The 18,868-nt window shown below is 48.4% G+C and overlaps 1 protein-coding gene across 4 annotated transcripts in view; it reads right to left on the bottom strand.

Moving 5' to 3' along the window:
- The window catches only part of PDPK1 (3-phosphoinositide dependent protein kinase 1), a 71,369-nt gene that overhangs the window by 12,493 nt on the left and 40,008 nt on the right, over nt 1-18,868 (bottom strand). For 3 of the 4 annotated variants that reach the window (XR_010935014.1, XM_067706920.1, XM_067706922.1), the window contains exons 7-11: nt 10,001-10,076; nt 5,677-5,745; nt 5,345-5,441; nt 4,146-4,319; nt 2,213-2,430 (exon numbers count right to left, since the gene is read on the bottom strand). Coding sequence is in view for 3 of the 4 variants with exons in the window: in XM_067706920.1 (XP_067563021.1) it covers nt 2,213-2,430; nt 4,146-4,319; nt 5,345-5,441; nt 5,677-5,745; nt 10,001-10,076 (634 nt within the window). In the remaining variant the exon portion in view is untranslated. The remainder of the gene's footprint in view (nt 1-2,212; nt 2,431-4,145; nt 4,320-5,344; nt 5,442-5,676; nt 5,746-10,000; nt 10,077-18,868) is intronic. The other variant, XM_067706921.1, reaches the window with a different exon arrangement.

Below are 18,868 nucleotides of genomic sequence, written 5' to 3' on the forward strand. Positions count from 1 at the left end.
CTTTTTGCATCTTTAGACTGAGGTGATGCTACTGTGGGTGGGAAAGCAAGTCTTCTCCCTTTTTAAGTCAATGATCTATACTCAAATATGAAAAACATATAAATGTTCTTTTGTTTTAGAATATATCATTAAAATCTAAAATAAGTTTCAGATAGAAATTATTAAAGTTTTTGAGAAATTTTAAAATAATATTGCCAAACAACTCAAAGTATACTTACTTCTTCACTGTGTTTCCATGTGGACACAGGAAAAATTTCAGGATTGCAAAGCAGTAAATTACTCGATGATAGGAAGTTACAATAATTATAGGAGGTATAGCTGAAAATAGCTAGTAAGAGCCCAGCAGAAATACTGAGAACTTATTAATGTCTAAAAGTGCACATATTTATACCATAAACCTACTTCTTTAGAAGATTCAAAAGACAGAAAACACAAATTCCATTAGCTGTCAAAGCAATGTCATCCTACAGTGTGTAGCTTCTGAAAAACTCCACTGTACATTTATAGAAAATAAAAGTAGAAAAGCAGACACCATCTTAGTATTATTACAGAATGATTATTATGGTCCATGGGCCAGACATTGAGAATCACCGTTCTAAAGAATGTGCCTGAGGGATCTCCACTGACCAAATGAGAAATGCCTTAAGCTTTCCACAGCCAGCTTCCAAATGGGATTGAATTGGGAGGAAAGGGAAGAGAGCGCAGAAAAAAAGAAAGAGTGGGTGAGAGGTTGCAGGGCCTGACCGGCCACCAGTTGCTCTGCCCTGCCCGGAACTTAGGCTGAAGGGCCCGGGCTGCCCAGGGCCTCTGAAAACACCCCGGGCGAGGCACATGGGCCTTCTGAGTAGCCACCCCCATGCCGGCAACAGTGCTTCTCGGCCGTGCTCTGCGCTCGGCCAAGCCTGTGGGGAGGACACAGCAGGCCCTTCTCAGGGATCACAACCTGGTGCATGGACCTGCTCAGAGCAGGGCGCCCAGAAGGAGCCCTTCCCTCCTGCTCAGTACACATTAGGGCTCCTCGGAACACCACTGCAGGAAACGTAAGCCCCCAAGAACTGGAGATTGTTTCAGCTGGCCAAGAGATACACTCACTTTTCAAGAGATGATCTTTTTTTTTTTTTTTTTTTGATGTGGACCATTTTTAAAGTCTTTATTGAATGTGTTACAGTATTGCTTCTATTTTATGTTTTCGTTTTTTGGCCACGAGGCATGTGGGATCTCAGCTCCCCGACCAGGGATCGAACCCACACGCCCTGCATTGGAAGGCGAAGTCTTAACCACGGGACCATCAGGTAAGTCCCTAGAGACAATCACTTCTAATTGTACAAAATCCTAGCCTCATCCACCTGCCACTTTTCCTCTGCGTCCCCCACTCCCATTCCTCCACACAACAGCGCCCATGTCCAGGTGGTCTCTCTTCCTCTAAGCCTCCTTCCCCACCCCCACCCAGGCTCCTCTCTGCCTGTGCAAAAGGTGAAACCATAAAAATGCTTGAAGAAAATGTCTAGGTGGAGAAGCTCTTCTCAACAGGACCAAGATGGAAAGCAGAAAATAAACACACAAACAGGTTCAACTTTGTAAGAATCTGCAACTCTCCCCACCAAAAAATGCACAAATAGAATGAAGAGATAAACTGAAAAAAAAAAAATGTTTGCAAAATAAACGGAGAAATAGTCTTCATATCTATGGCTCTGAAAAGTCAATTTTAGAAAGATGCAAAACATACAAGAAAAAAAGAGTCAAAGGATACAAATGAACCTCAAAAAATAAATACAAATGGCCAATAAACATGGAAGATGTTTGCCTCGATAAGAACACAAACGCCAATCACATGGGTCCATTTCTAGAGCATCTGAACGCTCCAGGGCAGGAAAGGCTGTTGGGCAGCGGTTATTTAAATCATGGTGAATCCAGGTCCCAAAACGGTTGCTGGCATGCCTGGCCCACCAAGTCCCAAAGGCCAGAGCCCGGAGGGTCCCAAACCCACTCACCCCCCAGCCAGCCCTCCAAACACCCACTTCCAGTTGGACACTTTGAGGGTCCTTATCTACAGAAAGGCAGCTGTGTGAGGCGGAAGGGAGCAGAGCCTTTACAGCAGTGGTGACGAAGGCAGGACGCCCAAGCTCTGTCAGTTACCACGGCTGGCGTTCATCCCCGCGCGTTCCACCCTGCGTTTCTAAATGGGGCGCTGCTTACAGCTGTACGTTCTTACCAAGGGTTTCCGCTGGCCTGCTTCTCCAATAACAACCTCTTCTCATCTTCAGAAAACTGTAAGTCCAGTTCAAAAGAATTAGTGTCCAGGTCGTGGATATACTGCTCGATGTTGCTTCCCACCCTCTGGGGCAGCCCTGCGTCCGCGGCGGACAGGGAGTGGGAGGAGGAGGACGACGACACCTGCATGCAGCCGAACTGGCTCAGGAGATTGTCGTACTGCACAGAGAAGAGGGAAAAGTGAGAACAGTGCCTGGACTTCCCTCCAGTCCAAAGATCCAGACACACTCTGACCTATCGTACACCCAGCAGGCCTCACCCCAAAGGCCATGGGAGACGAGTCACCGACACGAAGCCCAGCTTTCTCCTCTACTACACAGCTGACCACCAGCCTCAGGCTGGATCCAGCCTGCCCTGCGTCCCCCTTCTGATGGCAATGTCAGAAGCTATTCGCCCCAGAGAGGAGCTTATCCTCAGTATTAACCTACAGGAAGGGGAGGCCCGGGACCTGTGGCCTGCTGGCCTCTTTGAGCCCCGTGCTGCCCTGGAGGATCAGGATTAAGATGGCGACACTTGAGTACCAAGAAGCCAGAGCTCTCAACATGGCAAACATGATGGAACAGCAGACAGAGGGCCTGCAACAGACACTCAAGAGTACGCACACACCCATGAAGCCAGGCTCCCTGGGCACCGAGACCTGAGACAACCGGGGCCCCAGTGGCTCCCTCAGAGCCTGGCCAGCAGAGCATGCTGCTCCCCTGGCACACCCCTGCCAAAGGCCCTGGGGACCCCGCCTGTGCCTGCCGGCCATGACCCCAGAACAATATCAGGGCCCAAGGGCCTGGTCGGCAACTAGGGCCAAGGGAGGGAGCCCTTTGCAGTCTGCACACGCAGAAGCTGTGGACAGCCGTGACCACTGAGGTAGGGAAGCAAGTCAGTGGGGAGCACAGATGGCACTCCACATCTGGCTCAATTCAAGTCTGGGCATAAAGGATATTTTAGGGCAAAAAAGGGAGGGATGTGTTGCTTAAAACAGTAGGTAGGAGACATAGGGGGCTCTTGATCTCCAAGAGGTGATGCCAGTTGTAATTTTAACTTAGCCTTGGATGACTTTTACGTGAACTCTAGAATTCCTCAGTCAACTGAGGCGGAACTCTATATAAGATAACTGGTTGCAATAAGCCACAATGACAGAAATCAAACCAGAAATATGGACTATGACTGATAAACAAAACACCTGACATTACATGTAAATATGGGGGTCCTGGTGGAGGGTGACCTGAAGGTGGTGACAGACACACTGCAGCTCACCATCCTCCTCAGCCCATTTCTGCATGTTTCACACCGTCCATAAGGAAAGTTTAAAGGACAAAGTATACTGAAGACCCTATGTCTGAGCTTCCCTCGGACCCCAGGGTGCCTCATCCCTCGAGCCTGTGCCACTGTCCCGCTTGTACCAGGCACTAAGAGCCGATAGTGACCAGTGTCCATCCTCAATACTACATCCCCCCAAAGTTCAAAGCAGCAGCAGCACCCTGGGATTCTCTGGGAAATACCAGAGGCATTCCAGAATGTCTTCAGATACAAAATTATAAGGACATCAGCCAAAACCGGAAAACAGAAGCCCACCAGGAGAATCAGCGCCCAGGCTCTGGTTCGACCCCTTTGGGCAAAAATTAACTAGAGGAAATGAGAAAGGGATGCACGCACCTGGTGATCTGCACTCGGGGCAGACGTAAGCCTCTTCGGCCCCAGTCTCAGTGGGACTCAGACTCGGGCCACAGAGTGTTCACTGCCCCTCCCCCTCCACGGATCTACACTGGCTCCCCCTTTAGCCACTCATCCCACCACCTGGGGTCCCTGGCCCCGCCCAGAGGAGCCACTTCCCAGGCGGGGCCGGCAGGACCCATCTCGGCCCTGGCGCACTGGCTTACATTGCCGTAGCAGTCCTCATCATCTTCTGACATGGCCGGTAAGTAAGCTGTGAGCTTCGGAGGCGTCTGGTGATGCAGGTTCTCCCACGTGATGGACTCAAAGAACGGATGAGCTTTCAGAGGGCCGTACCCTTCCATTTCTTCACAGCCTAATCGCTTTGTGGCATCTAAAACCTTAAATAGAAGTCAAGTCAGCATTGGGGTTAAAAAGTAATTCTGACAAAAAAAATTACTTCTGAGTAGTAGTTCTTTTCAATTCTTGGGATCTCCTGGAAATAGGAAGGGCACAGTGTGCTGGGGACAACTGAGTCACCATGGGGGGTAGGGGGGTGGCCACGCGCAGCTTTCACTTCTCCGGAGTCTCTGCTCCTCCCCCCACAGGTGAAAATGAATCACTACATCAAAAGTTAAATGAATAGCAGCAAGTATTCTCTTAAAATCCTAAAACAAGAAAAAGAGGAACTCACTGGCTTTAATAAGAGAATGAAGAGTTTACATGAACAGGAAGCTATCACAGACGGGGAGTAAAGTGCCTTGGGTCCCCCGCCTGCACGTGGTCTCAAAGGGCCCCACAGCCAGCTCCTCCAGAATTCGGCTGCCCCCCCCAGACCCACAGAGGATCCAACGCACTCCCCCACTGAGGGGACAGACACACAAGGGACAGGTGGGAAGAGGCTGACTGACCCTGCTCCCCCAAATCAAGTGAATGGAAGGTCTGGAGCCAAAACACACCAGGGGAAGGGACACTATAGTTTCTAGAACATAAACAGACACTCCCTTCCTGGGTAAATCTGTTTACCTTTGCTATATAGCTTGGGTTGATCTTTAGCACCTTCACGTAGCTGACTCTAAAGTTGATACAGATGTCGCTAAGTAGAATTTACAACCACCTGCCACTGCAGCACACCGAGCTGCTGCAGCGTCTGGTAACTTAAAATGGTGTGTGTGTTGATGAGCAAATGCAAAGTGATACAGTAATTTCCTATCTTATTAAGCTCAAGAATCAGGCACTTGGAAACTGAAAAGGCCTGACAGGATGAGACTGAAGATATGCATCTACCTACAATCACTATCAACCCTAAAATGCCCTTTTATTAAACATAGGTGCCTCCAAGGAAAGGCCCTCTGACCACAAGTTCAGAGGGACTCAGGGTGTGGCTACTGGATCATCCTACCAGAAGAAAATTTGAAATATTTACCAGAAGTTTTTCCACAAGATCTCTTGCCTTAGGAAAGAATTTTTCAGGAAAGTCATATTCCAACTTAATGATCTTCTGAAATATAAGATATTCATTTCTGTAAAATAAGAAAAGCCATCATTCTGGGCAGGGTCACACAAACCTCCCCAGTACAGAGCTGTACTTTCCTGGGACAGCCATCTCCCTCTCTCCCCAGAGAGCCACCATGTTCACTAAAGAGCCGTCATAAAACTTCCCCCCACTCTGCCCTAACCCTGGGACTGCCCCCTCCCACTTCTCTGTCAGGCTGCTGAGAAGGGCTAGGAGTGGGGTGTGGGGTGTGGGTCTCTTACCCAGCTCGGAACGGTGGCAGTCCTGCCACAAGCTGGTATATTATGCATCCAAGAGCCCAAAGGTCTGAACTTTAAGGGAGGGGAAAAACAAAGAAGAATGACATTTGTAACATTTCAGTGGCGAGCATGGTTCATTTCCATCCTGTCTGTTCACACCACCCATTTCAGCCTCTAATCTATTTCTCACCTTTAAAACCAGGTCAGTGTGAGGGTGAAAACCTGCTCTGGGATCTCCTTGAGGGGGCCTCTCTGCGGATCCAGGACCAGAGGATCCCCCACACACACAGCAGGCACTACTGGGCCAGGCTGGGCGCCTCGCTCAAGGGCAACCAACGACCTCACAGGCCCGGTCTGGTCCTGGCCAGGGAGCAGCGGTCACTCCTGACTACAGCAAATACTGGCCAAAAAGCCCCTTCTTCCAGTGCCAGGGGCAGGGGCAGGGGCACTGGCAGGTTGGTACAGCTGAGTCTCAGATTCTCTCACAGCTCACTGTTTACCCCCAGGCCACAGACGCGAGCTCATGTATGCCAAGGAGCCAAATCACAGTCCACAGGATGCGCACAAAGCAAGCTTTCTCTTTCCCTTCTTGGACTCACTGTGCAAAGCCCTGCCCCTCTTTTATGAACATTTTAATTATACATTTTTAAAATTTTTATTTTTATTTATTTTTGGCTGCATTGGGTCTTCGTTGCTGTGCATGGGCTTTCTCTAGTTGCGGTGAGTGGGGGCTACTCTTCATTGTGGTGCGTGGGCTTCTCGTTGCAGTGGCTTCTCTTGTTGCGGAGCACAGGCTCTAGGAGCGCGGGCTTCAGTAGTTGTGGCACGTGGGCTCAGTAGTTGTGGCACACGGGTTCAGTAGTTGTGGCTCGCAGCTCTAGAGCACTGGCTCAGTAGTTGTGGCGCGTGGGCTTAGTTGCTCCGCAGCATGAGGGATCTTCCCAGATCAGAGCTCAAACCCGTGTCCCCTGCATTGATTGGCAGGCGGATTCTTAACCACTGCGCCACCAGGGAAGCACTTAATTATACATTTTAAAGGAAACACACTACGGTTCTGAATTTCCCTAAGTCTTTTCCAGAACCAGCTGGCAGGGACCCTGGAGGGGCTGCTCTGCTCACCACCCTCTTTCCCTCCTGCTCCTGTTTTTTCTCTCCCCTCAGTGCATCTCAGAGTTCATGGCTGAGAACTACTTTGCATATTTTATTTCCTCTGTAAATCTTGCATTCTATTCTCAGCTCAGCCCTATGAAAGCATCAAGACACAACTTGCCCTGCATGGCCAACTACCTCCCCACAAGCCCTAAATGTACGGAGGGTTCATGCATTGCTGGATACAGTCAGTTTCTGCAAGAGGCCACAGCTTGGCATTCTGGAAGATGAAATCGTAGGTCGTGGGTGGAGACAACAGGCCAATTACAGTGCTGGGGGCCTTGGGTGAAGGCTCTGTCCTCAGACCCATATCACAGCACCGTTGGCCCGGGGTAGATGAAGCACTTGATGTGGGTGAAAAATGCCACAGATCAGAAATCTGAGTCACAACACACAGATGGAGTGAAGGGCATGTTAAAAATGAACGTACATTCTACTCAGTAACTAGTTCTTACACTTGGTTTTCTCTGCTGTTTAGTGTAGTTAAAATGGGGAGCTACAAGAGAAAAACGCCAACGGAAAAGTATCGGCCTTTCCATGTGGCAGTGGCCAGAGAGGAGGGGCAGAGCTGTGGGGTGGGGCTGCCTCTGCTGCTTTCACAGGTCATCTCCAGGGAGTGGGACTGCCAGCAGAACGGCTTCTGGGCTAACTTTCCACAGGTATCTTGCCATTTAAAATGTTTTTTAATACAATGAAAACTAAAGGGGGAAGCCAGTGTAACATTTCTGGAAAGCAGTATGCACCGATGATTTTTTAAATGCTCAGTTAAACCAAGTCACTCTACTTCTTGAAATTCAAAGAGGAACGTGGGGGATCCCTGGGAGACTCTCCAGCTGAACAGGCAGGAGGGCCCTTCTTCCCCAGCGCAGGACATGCCGCACGTAGAGGCACACCAGGCTGTGCCCAATATATGAAAACTACTTCAACGTCTTTAACAGTAAAGGAAAAGCTCAATGAACTACAATGAATTCATATGTTGGAAAATCACACAGCTGTTAAAAGATTTCTGCCAATAATGTTAGTGATATGGGGAAATGTTCACCATATAATCACAGGGAGCAGGATTCAAAACTGGTTATTCAGTATGATTCCAGTTGTATAAAAATTATGTAAACACATTTAAAACACACAGAAAAAAGTAGCTGGAAAGAAAGACATACCAAAACTTATCTGTGACTACAAGTGGGTTGGAGACTATGAGTGTTTTTTTGGCTTTTATTGTTTGTTTGTTTTATTTTGGCCACCCGGACTGTGGGATCTCGGCTCCCCACCAGGAACTGAACCCAGGCCTCAGCAGTGAAAGCGCCGAATCCTAACCGCTAGACCACCAGGAAACTTTTTTTTTTTATTCTCCATATTTTCTAAGAATTCTTTATAATGAGTAAGTATCATTTTTAGAATCAGGAAAAAAATTCTTAACTATTTTTTAAATAAGTATCACATGACTTTAAAAATTAAAAGCATAAAAAGGCACCCAGTGAGGTCTCACTCACAGCCCTAACCCTTACCCCCACCACAGATAACCAGTTATCCATGGCTTGTATATCCTTCTTGAGGTTTAAATGCACAGACAAGTGACTCTGGGTGGCCACTCTGTATCTTCCTTCTCTCACTGAGTAGAGCCTGGAGACCTTCCTCCATTAGTACGAAAGGAATTCCTCTTCTTGAAAGTAAACCCCAACTCGAGGGAAAGCTAGTTCTTAGGCAGCAGTGACACACACTTGGAGAATCTGGCCCAGTGCACCCACCACCTGGAGGAGGGTCTCTCAGCCTGGGCCCTGTGGGCATCTGGGACCCATCATCCTTGCTGGGGGGCCATTTCTACACTGTAGGATGTTGGGCAGCGCCCTTGGCTCCACCCATTCCCTTCCCACCCCCGCCAAGTTGTGACACCAAAACCGTGTCTAGACATGGCCAGATGTCCCCTGGCGGGCAGAACTGTCCCAGCTGGGAAGCCCTGACCTACAACAGCATCTGGCCCACAGTGAGAGCTCAAAGTCTGTTGGTTCAATAAGAGTAGAAAACAAAAAGCAAAACAAAAACAAAAAAAGCCCAAAGAGCCCAGCAACTGCTAAGATGCCCAAGCTTAATTTTTCTGAATATACTTCCAACCATCATGTTTGTGCCCTGTGGCTCCACCCCCTAAAGAGGTTTTAAAAAGCCATCAGGCTCAGAAACACAGAACTGCTGTGCCAAGAACCATCACTCCTCTGCTGCCCTGGCAGTCGCTTGTCACTTTAGGAAGGCGGCCCCTGGCAACCTGCCACTGCATGACACTGACCGTGTGGGCCTCTGTCAGCTCCAGCGATGGTCCCAGTGGGTTGAGTGTCTGGCTCAGGGCAGGAAGAATTCAAAGAAAAGCTTCAACCACAGAACTTGTCATCTCCAAACTCTGAAAGCCTAGGTTCTACTGCTGCCTCTCCATCTTCTACCTGCCTCATGTCCACCCAAGACAGCACCCCAGACTTCTCCCAGCTCCTGGCCATCGTCACCCCCACCTGCTTTACCTCCACTGCCCAACTGCCCAACTGACCCTCTCCACTCTCTGGACCTCCACTCTTGTGAACACAATATCCCACCCCCTGCACTTCTCATTTTCACAACTGAGGACTCCACCAAGGCTCTCAATCCTGTCGCCACCACTGGGCCTCCCCCCTGTAGTGATAGCTGGGCTCCTGCTGGGAAACTGGCCCAGTCCTGTCCCCTCCCACAGACGCTGCCTTCTGGGCCTGTCCTGCACTCTGCAGAGCACGTTACACTGAACAGTTGACCTGCTGCTGCTGCCACAGCCAGGGTGCCTGAGCTGGAGGTGGCACCGTGGCACCAATGGTCCCGGGGCTCTGGGACACAGCAGGAAGCCTCGTGTCACTAATACAGACCTGTCGGCCACAGTACTCCCCACTGAATAGTTAGTTGTTTAGTTGTTCCTGAAGGAACAAGATCAAATCTCGAAGCATAAAAGCAATAACCACCCCAGGAAGTATAAGTAGTAACAAAGTAGCACACAGGTTATCAAAGGAAAGATGCTGGTTAAAAGACAAATGGCTAACTTCTTCCAAAGTAGGCTTGGCTATGTAAAGGCCATGAAAGGCACTCTCTTAACTATTAATTTCACCTGAAAAAAATACCAACTACTTATAGAGAAAAGAGAATTATGGATCAGATGAAAACAGGTTACCTTTTACAGGCCGATTTCTCTGTGAGCAGCTCTGGAGAAACATACTGGGCTGTTCCTACAAACGAGTTGGCCCTGGCTGATGAGAAGAGGGAAAAGGGTAAAGTTCATGCTGAGACACAGAGCATTTTCCACAGTGGACGCTGCACAGTCAGTGTTCATCTCTCGGGAAGCCACCGTCACCTGAGATCAGACTGTACGCTCCCGAGAACGGGACTTGTCAGAGGCCCTCCCATCACACCCCCTTCTTGGACCCGCCCCTTTGAGGGCTGGCTTCAAGGCTGCCTGCTCAGCAACACCAGCCCTGACTGCCAGGGCAGCCCCTCCTGGACCCCTCCCTGCCTTTCGCCAACACACCTGAGTGGCCCTCGCCCAGCATGCTGTCAGCTGGGAGCATCTTGAGGACAGGGGCCTTGTCTGTTCACTGCTGGACCTGTGGTGCCTAAAACAGCCCCGGACACACGCAGAATGTGGAAAGGACTGGCTCTCCCGCAAGCTGCACGCAGGGCAGGGATACCCTCTCCTCATAACAAACAGTTCAGGCAGGTTAGGGACTACGAGAGGAATAAGACTCGGGCGTCACGGCCAGAGACCCTCTGCAACAGTCTGCCACCTCTAGTACTGGACTGTGCCAAGTTCAACTGCAGACTTGTGGGGTCTGGCTGCTGGCCCCACCCATCACTGCCACAAGGAGGCATGACACCCACGTCACCCTAGCAGGTCCTCAGGGGCTCATCAGTGGCCAGGCAGCCCTGAAAGAGCAGCACTGTGGGCACAAGCCAGCCTGCCCACACCCCATCCCCCAGCACCACTCCAGAGGTATCCCCCGCAGGGCATCCTCTGGCATCGGGGACAGAACAGCTGCTTTCAGCCTTGCCCACAACCAGAGGACACAGGATTGGGGATTCCTGTGTGAGAGCCGCCCACCATCTGAGGACAAATCACTTCTCTAAGGAGCACATGAAGTGCTGGGTCACCTCCACTGATTGATTCACTGGGGATACCCATGGCACTAGCAGCCAACTGCCTCCCACGACCTTCCACGCCTGCGCCGCATAACCAGACTCGGTAACCCGCTTTGAACGGCTGCCAGCGAGGCTCTGGTCCTGCTCAGACTGCCCTTCCCACTACCAGGTCCCTGCACGGCAACCCGGGGCACATGCAGGACACAACACCACAGCTCAACACCATTGTGCTCCAGACACACAAGACCCTTTCACCTAGCCTGACCTACAGATCAAGCTGTCCCTTTCCTCAACATCTTTAATAATCTGGGCTAGAAATTACTTGTCTCCGTAGACAAATTTTCCTGAACTAACTTAGAAAGTGTACCGGGTAAAACATTACACCAATATACCTACCACTGAGAGGTCTCTGGCCCTTCAGGATCACTTCTGAAATCAGGCAACACTAAAAACTGTAACAGGCCCCCGGTGAAGGGACCTGCCTGTTGGCCCCACTGTCTCAGCTGTGGACAACTGGGCCCCCGGGACATCTGGCAATGCCTGGAGACATCTCTCGCTGCCACAATGGGGGCGGGAAGGGGCTGCTGTCACCTAGTGGGTAGAAGCCAGGGATACAGCTAAGTATCCTGCAGGGCACCAGACAGCCCCACAGCCAAGAATTCTCCAACCCCAAACGCCCCCAGGGGCTTGGCTATGAAGCCCTGGGTGGCCTCCTTGGGACAGCGCTCTGCCCAGACATTAGCACCTGCCCTCCAAAGACCCGGCTCTAAACACAGCAGGAGCAACTCACTCAGTTCTGGGATGTTCTAGAGGAGGAAGAGCTGGGGAAGGGAGGATGGCTGAAATTGCTTCTTTTTAGTCTTTCCTTCTCAAAGTCAACCACCCTGCTACACAAAGTGCTCCAGTTTGGGGAAAGTACCCTTCTCTTCCTGCACTGACTGAAGGCTCTGTACTGGGCACCTCAACTTAGGCCTGACTCAGAAATAACTTGACAGGGTACAGCCACCTGCAGTAAAACACGACAGACCCATGCTTTGTCTATAGCTGTATTCTTTACAGTGTATGGCTATAAACAACACAACACCAGAATTAAAATGCAAAAGAAACCCAGGGCCCATGGCCACACCAATTCAGCATGCAATGGTCTGCTGTGAGGCAGGCCCACTGGCCATGGTGGCCATCGGCTCCCCATCTGCCATCCCTGGGGTGGGCAGCCAGCAGGGCTCCCCATACGGGAGACTTCCTAACTGCGGGTCCAAGAGCCTCCAAAGGCAGATGCCTAAAAAATACAGACAAGGCCGACATGCTGCACCTTCCCCATGTGTTCCCAGATGCGGTCTCTGTCCTTCTCTGTGCCCTGGAGCCAGCAGGAACCCCCAGTGGGAGACAGGAGAGAGATGGAGATTATTCCTCCTGGCCAACCCCCAGGCCACAGCCCTCTCCCACCACAGAGCCCACCCCCCACCCCCACCCCCACCCCCACCCCGCCCTCAGGTGCTGGTCCCTCCCACCTGCCCTCCCAGGGCCGAGGGGCTCTCTATCCCGCTGCGGGAGTCCAGCTTCCTTGGGCCCTGCTGTCTGTAACTGGTCCCCTAGGTCAGCTACTCTCCTGTAGAGACTTCTCAGCCACGTTTGCATCCTTCCAGGACCCTGACAGCCGAGAACACTGAAGTGATTCAACAGAGGAAGAAAACAAATCAAGAGCTAAAACCAAGTGAAACCAACCTTACAATGAATCAAAGAAATGTTAATTAATATGGTAGCCTATCAAATCGGCAAAGATAAAAAAGAAGGAAAATGCACAGTATTGGCAAGGATTTGAAGAGGAAAACCTCACAGTGCTACTGGTGGGAATGTGAAATGCTGTGACTTTGGAGGAGCAATTTTCCAAAAAACATCAAAAGCCATACAGGACAGGCTTGCTTTCTGACCCAGCAATTCATTTCTGGCACCTGATCCTCCAGGACGGAGCCAGCACAGATGGCAGGGCCATGACACAATCCTTCGGGGGACAGGCTTCAACTCGATACTTCACCTGTTCAGTGTTTCTGTTCTTCATAATAATTGTGCGTCACTTCCGTGATTTATATTTTTAAATGCTATTATTGAGAAGTTCTAGAAATATATTTTTATATGGAAAGATATGTATTACACATAATTAAATAATTCAGGCTATCACACAGTATGCAGAGATATTTGTGCTTTTAAATAGCTACATTATGCACAAAACAAAGTGGACAGGAGACACACACACACCACATGGCTGGGCTTTAAAGAGCAAATCGTGACGGCATCAGGACTGTGTGCTGCTGCTGCTGCTTCTGTAAGCTTTCTGGGCCTGCGTCTGCTTGTCCCCCACAACACCTGCTGCTTCCTCTTCCCCAGGAGCCTATGTCCACCTTCTTAAAGGGACTCCCAAGTCCCTGGGGATACAGAGTCACCCCCTTAGAAAGGAGCTCTTTCGCTAGTCTAGAGATGAATGAATCCTCTGGAGTGTGGAAAAGAATAACTGTCCTCAGAATGATGTTCTAAAGACATAAAATAATATCTACAAGACTATACATAATGAAAGTATCAAAATATTAAAGTAATAAATATGCAATATACTAATATGTTTCTTTTTTATTAATGCACCAACAAGATCTGGCAGCAGGTCTATTAATAGAGTAATTCTGAAGTAGCGATGAGCATAAACAATAGATCAAGAATCTGTGACGACTGTGACAGGACATGAAAACATCTGTGATTTCTAATGACACAGATGTTTGTTGCCTACCTTCATAACTGAAGGAGATGCTCGATTTCACTGAAGGGTTAGTGAAAACAAGTAATTTTCTCCTCTCCCACTTCACGAATGGCAGATTTCTATCTGTGACACCAGGGTAAGAGCCCAAGAGAGCATTAGAAAGCCACAGAGATAATCTAGTTACCTACCCCTGTAAGCTCAGAGATTAGCCAGAGGTCAAAATTCTCCAGCTACTGGAAAACCAAGGCCCACAAGCCACTGTTGGCTTATGCTGCCTCCTTTAGGCTACTGACCCACTCAACAGGAGGCCAAAGGGTCAGGGTAAAGAAGGGTTTGGGCTGGGTTGTTACCTCCACCGTCAAAGTGGTTCAAATAAACGGGCCAGCACCCTGGGCTGTGGACCACTCTGGCCACCACAGATCTGCAGGTCAGACTGTGAGGTGCCAGTGGGGATGGAGGGACCTGACATGCTCCTGAGGTCAGAACACTCTCTTCAAAGCCAAAAGTGCAGACCGCTATTGTCTTATCCATGAACCCACATATGAAGCACAGCAAACACACTCCACAAAATGTGCTTATTAGCTCTTGGACAGAACACAAGCAAATTGAATCCAACAACACATAAAAAGGAGTGTGCACCATGACCAACTGGGATTTAATCTCAGGAATGCAAGGGTGGTTCAGCACATAAAAACCAATCAATATATTACATCACATCATTAGAATAAAGGACAAAAACCACATGACCATCTTGATCAAGAGATGCAGAAAAACCATCTAACAAAAATTCAACACTCCTTCATGGTAAAGTATAAAACAAACTAGAAACAGAAGGGAACTTCCTCCGGGCTTCCCTGGTGGCGCAGTGGTTAAGAACCCGCCTGCCAATGCAGCAGACACAGGTTCGAGCCCTGGTCCAGGAAGATCCCACATGCCACGGAGCAACTAAGCCCGTGTGCCACAACTACTGAGCCCACGTGCCACAACTACTGAAGCCCGTGTGCCTAGAGCAACAAGAGAAGCCATCACAATGAGAAGCCCGCGCACCACAACGAAGAGTAGCCCCCGGGGTTTCCCTGGTGGCACAGTGGTTGAGAGTCCGCCTGCCGATTCAGGGGACACGGGTTCATGCCCCAGTCCGGGAAGATCCCACATGCCGCGGAGCAGCTAGGCCCGTGAGCCATGGCCGCTGAGCCTGTGCGTCCGGAGCCTGTGCTCCGCAACGGGAGAGGCCACAACAGTGAGAGGCCCGCGTACCGCAAAAAAAAAAAGAGTAGCCCCTGCTCGCCATAACTAGAGAAAGCCTGCGCGCAGCCACAAAGACCCAACGCAGCCAAAAATAAATAAAATGAATAAATTAAAAAAAAAAAGAAGGGAACTTCCTCAACCTGATAAAGGCACCTATGAAAAACCCACAACGAACATCATACTCAATGGTGAAAGACAAAGCTTTTCCCCTAAGGTCAGGAACAAGACAAGGATGCCTGCTCTCGCCATTTCTATTCAATGCGGAGGTTCTAGCCAGGGCAATTAGGCAAGAAAATGAAGCAAAACGCATCCAGGCTGGAAAGGAAGAAGTAAACTATCTCTAATCACAGATGACATGATCTGTACGTAAAAAGTCCCAAGGAAGTCACTAAAAAACTATTAAAACTAATAAACAAGTCCATCAGGTTGCAGGACGTAAGATCAGTGTACCAAAAAAAACAACTATATTTCTATATACTCTCAATGAACAATCTGAAAATTAAGAAAACAATTATATTTACAATAGCCTCAAAAATAAAATGAAATACTTAGGAATAAATTTAACAAAAGAAGTGCAAAGCTGGGACTTCCCTGGTGGCGCAGTGGTTAAGAATCCGCTTGCCAATGCAGGGGACACAGGTTCGATCCGTGGTCCGGGAAGATTCCACATGCCACAGAGCAACTAAGCCTGCGCGCCACAACTACTGAAGCCCACGCACCCTACAGCCCAGGCTCCGCAACAAAAGAAGCCAACCGCAATGAGAAGCCTGCGCACAGCAACGAAGAGTAGCCCCCACTCACTGCAACTAGAGAAAGCCCGTGCACAGCAACGAAGACCCACCACAGCCAAAAATAAAATTTAAAAAAAAAAGTGCAAAGCTTATAACACGGAAAACTACAAAAAATTTTTGAAAGAAATTACAGAAGATATAAATAAACAGAAAGACATTCCACGTTGAAGGATCAGAAGACAATATTGTTAAGAGAGCAATACTCCCCAAACTGATCTATACATTCAACAAAATCCCTATCCTAATCCCAGATGGCTTTCACTTAGCACAATGTTTTCAAGGTTCATCAATGCTGGAGCCTATATCAGAACTTCATTCCTTTTAAGGCTGAATAATATTCCACTATACAGATAGACCACACTCTGTTTATCCATTCATCAGTTGATGGATACTTGAGTTGTTTCCACTCCTTGGCTATTACAAATAAAGCTGCTATGAACACTAGCGGACAACTTTTTATGTAAACATTTGTTTTTCAGTTCTCTTGGATATATACCTAGAAGCTGAATGGCTGATTATAAGGTAACTATGCTTAACCTTCTGAGGAATTGCCAGACTTTTCCAAAGCGGCTGCATCATCTGACAATCCCACCTGCAGAGTACAAGGGCTTTGATTTCTCAACAGCCTTGCTAATACTTCTTATCGGATATCTTTTTGATTAGTCATCCTAGTGGGTGTGGAGTGGTGTCTCAGTGTGGTTTTGATTTGCATTTCCCTAATGATATTGAGCATCTTTTCATGTGTTTATTAGCCATTTGCTTATCTTCTTTAGAAAAATGTCTATTCAGACCCTTTGCCCATTAAAAAAAAATTTTTTTGTTATGAGTTCTTTATATATTCTGGATACAAGCCCCTTATCAGATATATGATTTGAAATTTTTTTTCCTATTCAACCCCATAGGTTGTCTTTTTCACTTTCTTAATGGTATCACAGCACCAAAGTTTTAAAACTTGTTCTGCTGCTTGTACTTCTGGTATTGTATCTAAGAAACCAGACCCTAACCCAAGGTCAAGAACGTTTACTCCCATGATTTCTTCCAAGAGTGTAATAGTTTTAGCTCCTACATTCAGATCTCTGATCTGTCCAAGTTAACTTTTGTGTATGTTGTGAGGTGGGATAATAATGTTTTTGATGAATTGGTCATCATTGGAGGATGACAGTGAACCAATTCATGCTTTCCAAAAGCTGCAAATAAAGGGGAATGAAGCAAGCATTTATCCTGTTTTTCCTCCACAATCAATATCACTAAACAAATAGTGGCTAAGGGGAAGTTTCTCTTTAAAGAAGAATTCCAGGGATTTTTCCCTGGTGGCGCAGTGGTTAAGAATCCACCTGCCAATGCAGGGGACACGGGTTCGAGCCCTGGTCCGGAAGATTCCACATGCCGCAGAGCAACTAAGCCCGTGTGCCACAACTGCTGAGCCTGTGCTCTAGAACCCGCGAGCCACAACTACTGCCTGTGCACCTAGAGCCCGTGCTCCGCAACAAGAGAAGCCACCGCAGTGAGAAGCCCAGCACCACAACGAACAGTGGCCCCCACTCACCGCAGCTAGAGAAAGGCCACGCGCAGCAACAAAGACCCAACGCAGCCAAAATAAAATAAATAAATAAATTTATTTAAAAAAAAAAAAAAAAAGAATCCGCCTGCCAAGGCAGGGGACACAGGTTCAATCCCTGATCTGGGAAGATTCCGCCTGCCACAGAGCAACTAAGCCCATGCACTACAACTACTGAGCCTGCGCTCTAGAGCCCGCGAGCCACAACTACTGAGCCTGCGCGCCCTACAGCCTGTACTCCGCAACGAGAAGCCCGCGTACCACAACAGAGTAGCCCTCGCTCGCTGCAACTAGAGAAAGCCCGTGTGCAGTAACGAAGACTGAACACAGCCAATAAATAAATAATTTTTTAAAAAATTTTAATTAAAAAAAAAGAAGAATTCCAACTCAAGAATGAAAGAACTGGGCTATGATCACTCTGCATTCTCTAATGAATTGATGGATCTAGGATATCATGGCTATAAAGGGCTGTTGACAGGGAGAGACGAATGGATGCTACATGCTTCCTAATGAAGAACACACCACACACACCAGCCTCTGGTGTGAAAGGACTGAACCTGAATGTGATCAAGCAGCCACATCCAACTCCCAATTTTCAAGACATACAGAGGGGAGAGGAGCATGTTACATGACTCCACAGAGATGCAATCAGCAAACTCTGGGAAACTCTATAAGACAAATGACCTGGTTTCTTCAACAGACTGCAAGGGAAAAAACAGATGGAGAAGAAGCTATAGATAACAGAAATTTAAGAGAAAAATTAGCTAAGCTCAATGTGAGAATTTTATTTGAAACCTGATTCAAGTAAGCAACAACCAAAAAATTATGATGTGGAATTATGGCGACTGGAAACTTAACGCGGACTAAATATTTTAAGATATTAAGCTATTACTGCTAATTTTTTAATGTATAAAAATGGCATGGTATTATGGTTATGTTTTTTAAAAATAAGCTTTGTATTTAGTAATAAATACTAAAATATTTACAGGGAAAACAAATCGATGATGGTGGAAATCAGGTCACAAGGATGTTCTGAATTTTTACAAAAAGCAGGTACCCTTGTGTTTTAAAAACAACAACACTCTATGCATCACAGATATGACTAAACGAATACCAATACTGAAAAGACCAGAGTAATCGCTTCTCGATGGCTGGGAGGTATGCTTGGTGGTGGGAGTATAGGGGGGCAGGTGGCCCTGCATGTGCTAGAGTGGCAGCAGGGCAGAGGCTGTGAGAGGGTCTCCAGCCCACAGCACAGCAGGATGGAGGTCAACGCTGGTCAAAGGGTCTGGACAAAGGCGGTCCACAGAGGGCCACTGCACAGGTACAGGTGCAGTGACAGTGATGCTGGCTCTGAGGCTTCCCCGCTGCATCCCCTCTCCAGCAGTCCCCACACCTGGCGCCCCCCCCCCCTGCACCCCCATATGTGGTGAGTGGAGCCTCCACGCCCAACTGTACCAGAAAGGCCTGCACAACTCAAAACAGGCTTCCAGACACAAACCTCAAGTCTCAACCTCCAGGGCACCCTGAACTTCCCAAGCTTCTTGCAAAGAGGGCCACGGC

This window comes from Pseudorca crassidens, chromosome 15 (genome assembly GCF_039906515.1).
Source record: "Pseudorca crassidens isolate mPseCra1 chromosome 15, mPseCra1.hap1, whole genome shotgun sequence".
Lineage (NCBI taxonomy): Eukaryota > Metazoa > Chordata > Mammalia > Artiodactyla > Delphinidae > Pseudorca > Pseudorca crassidens.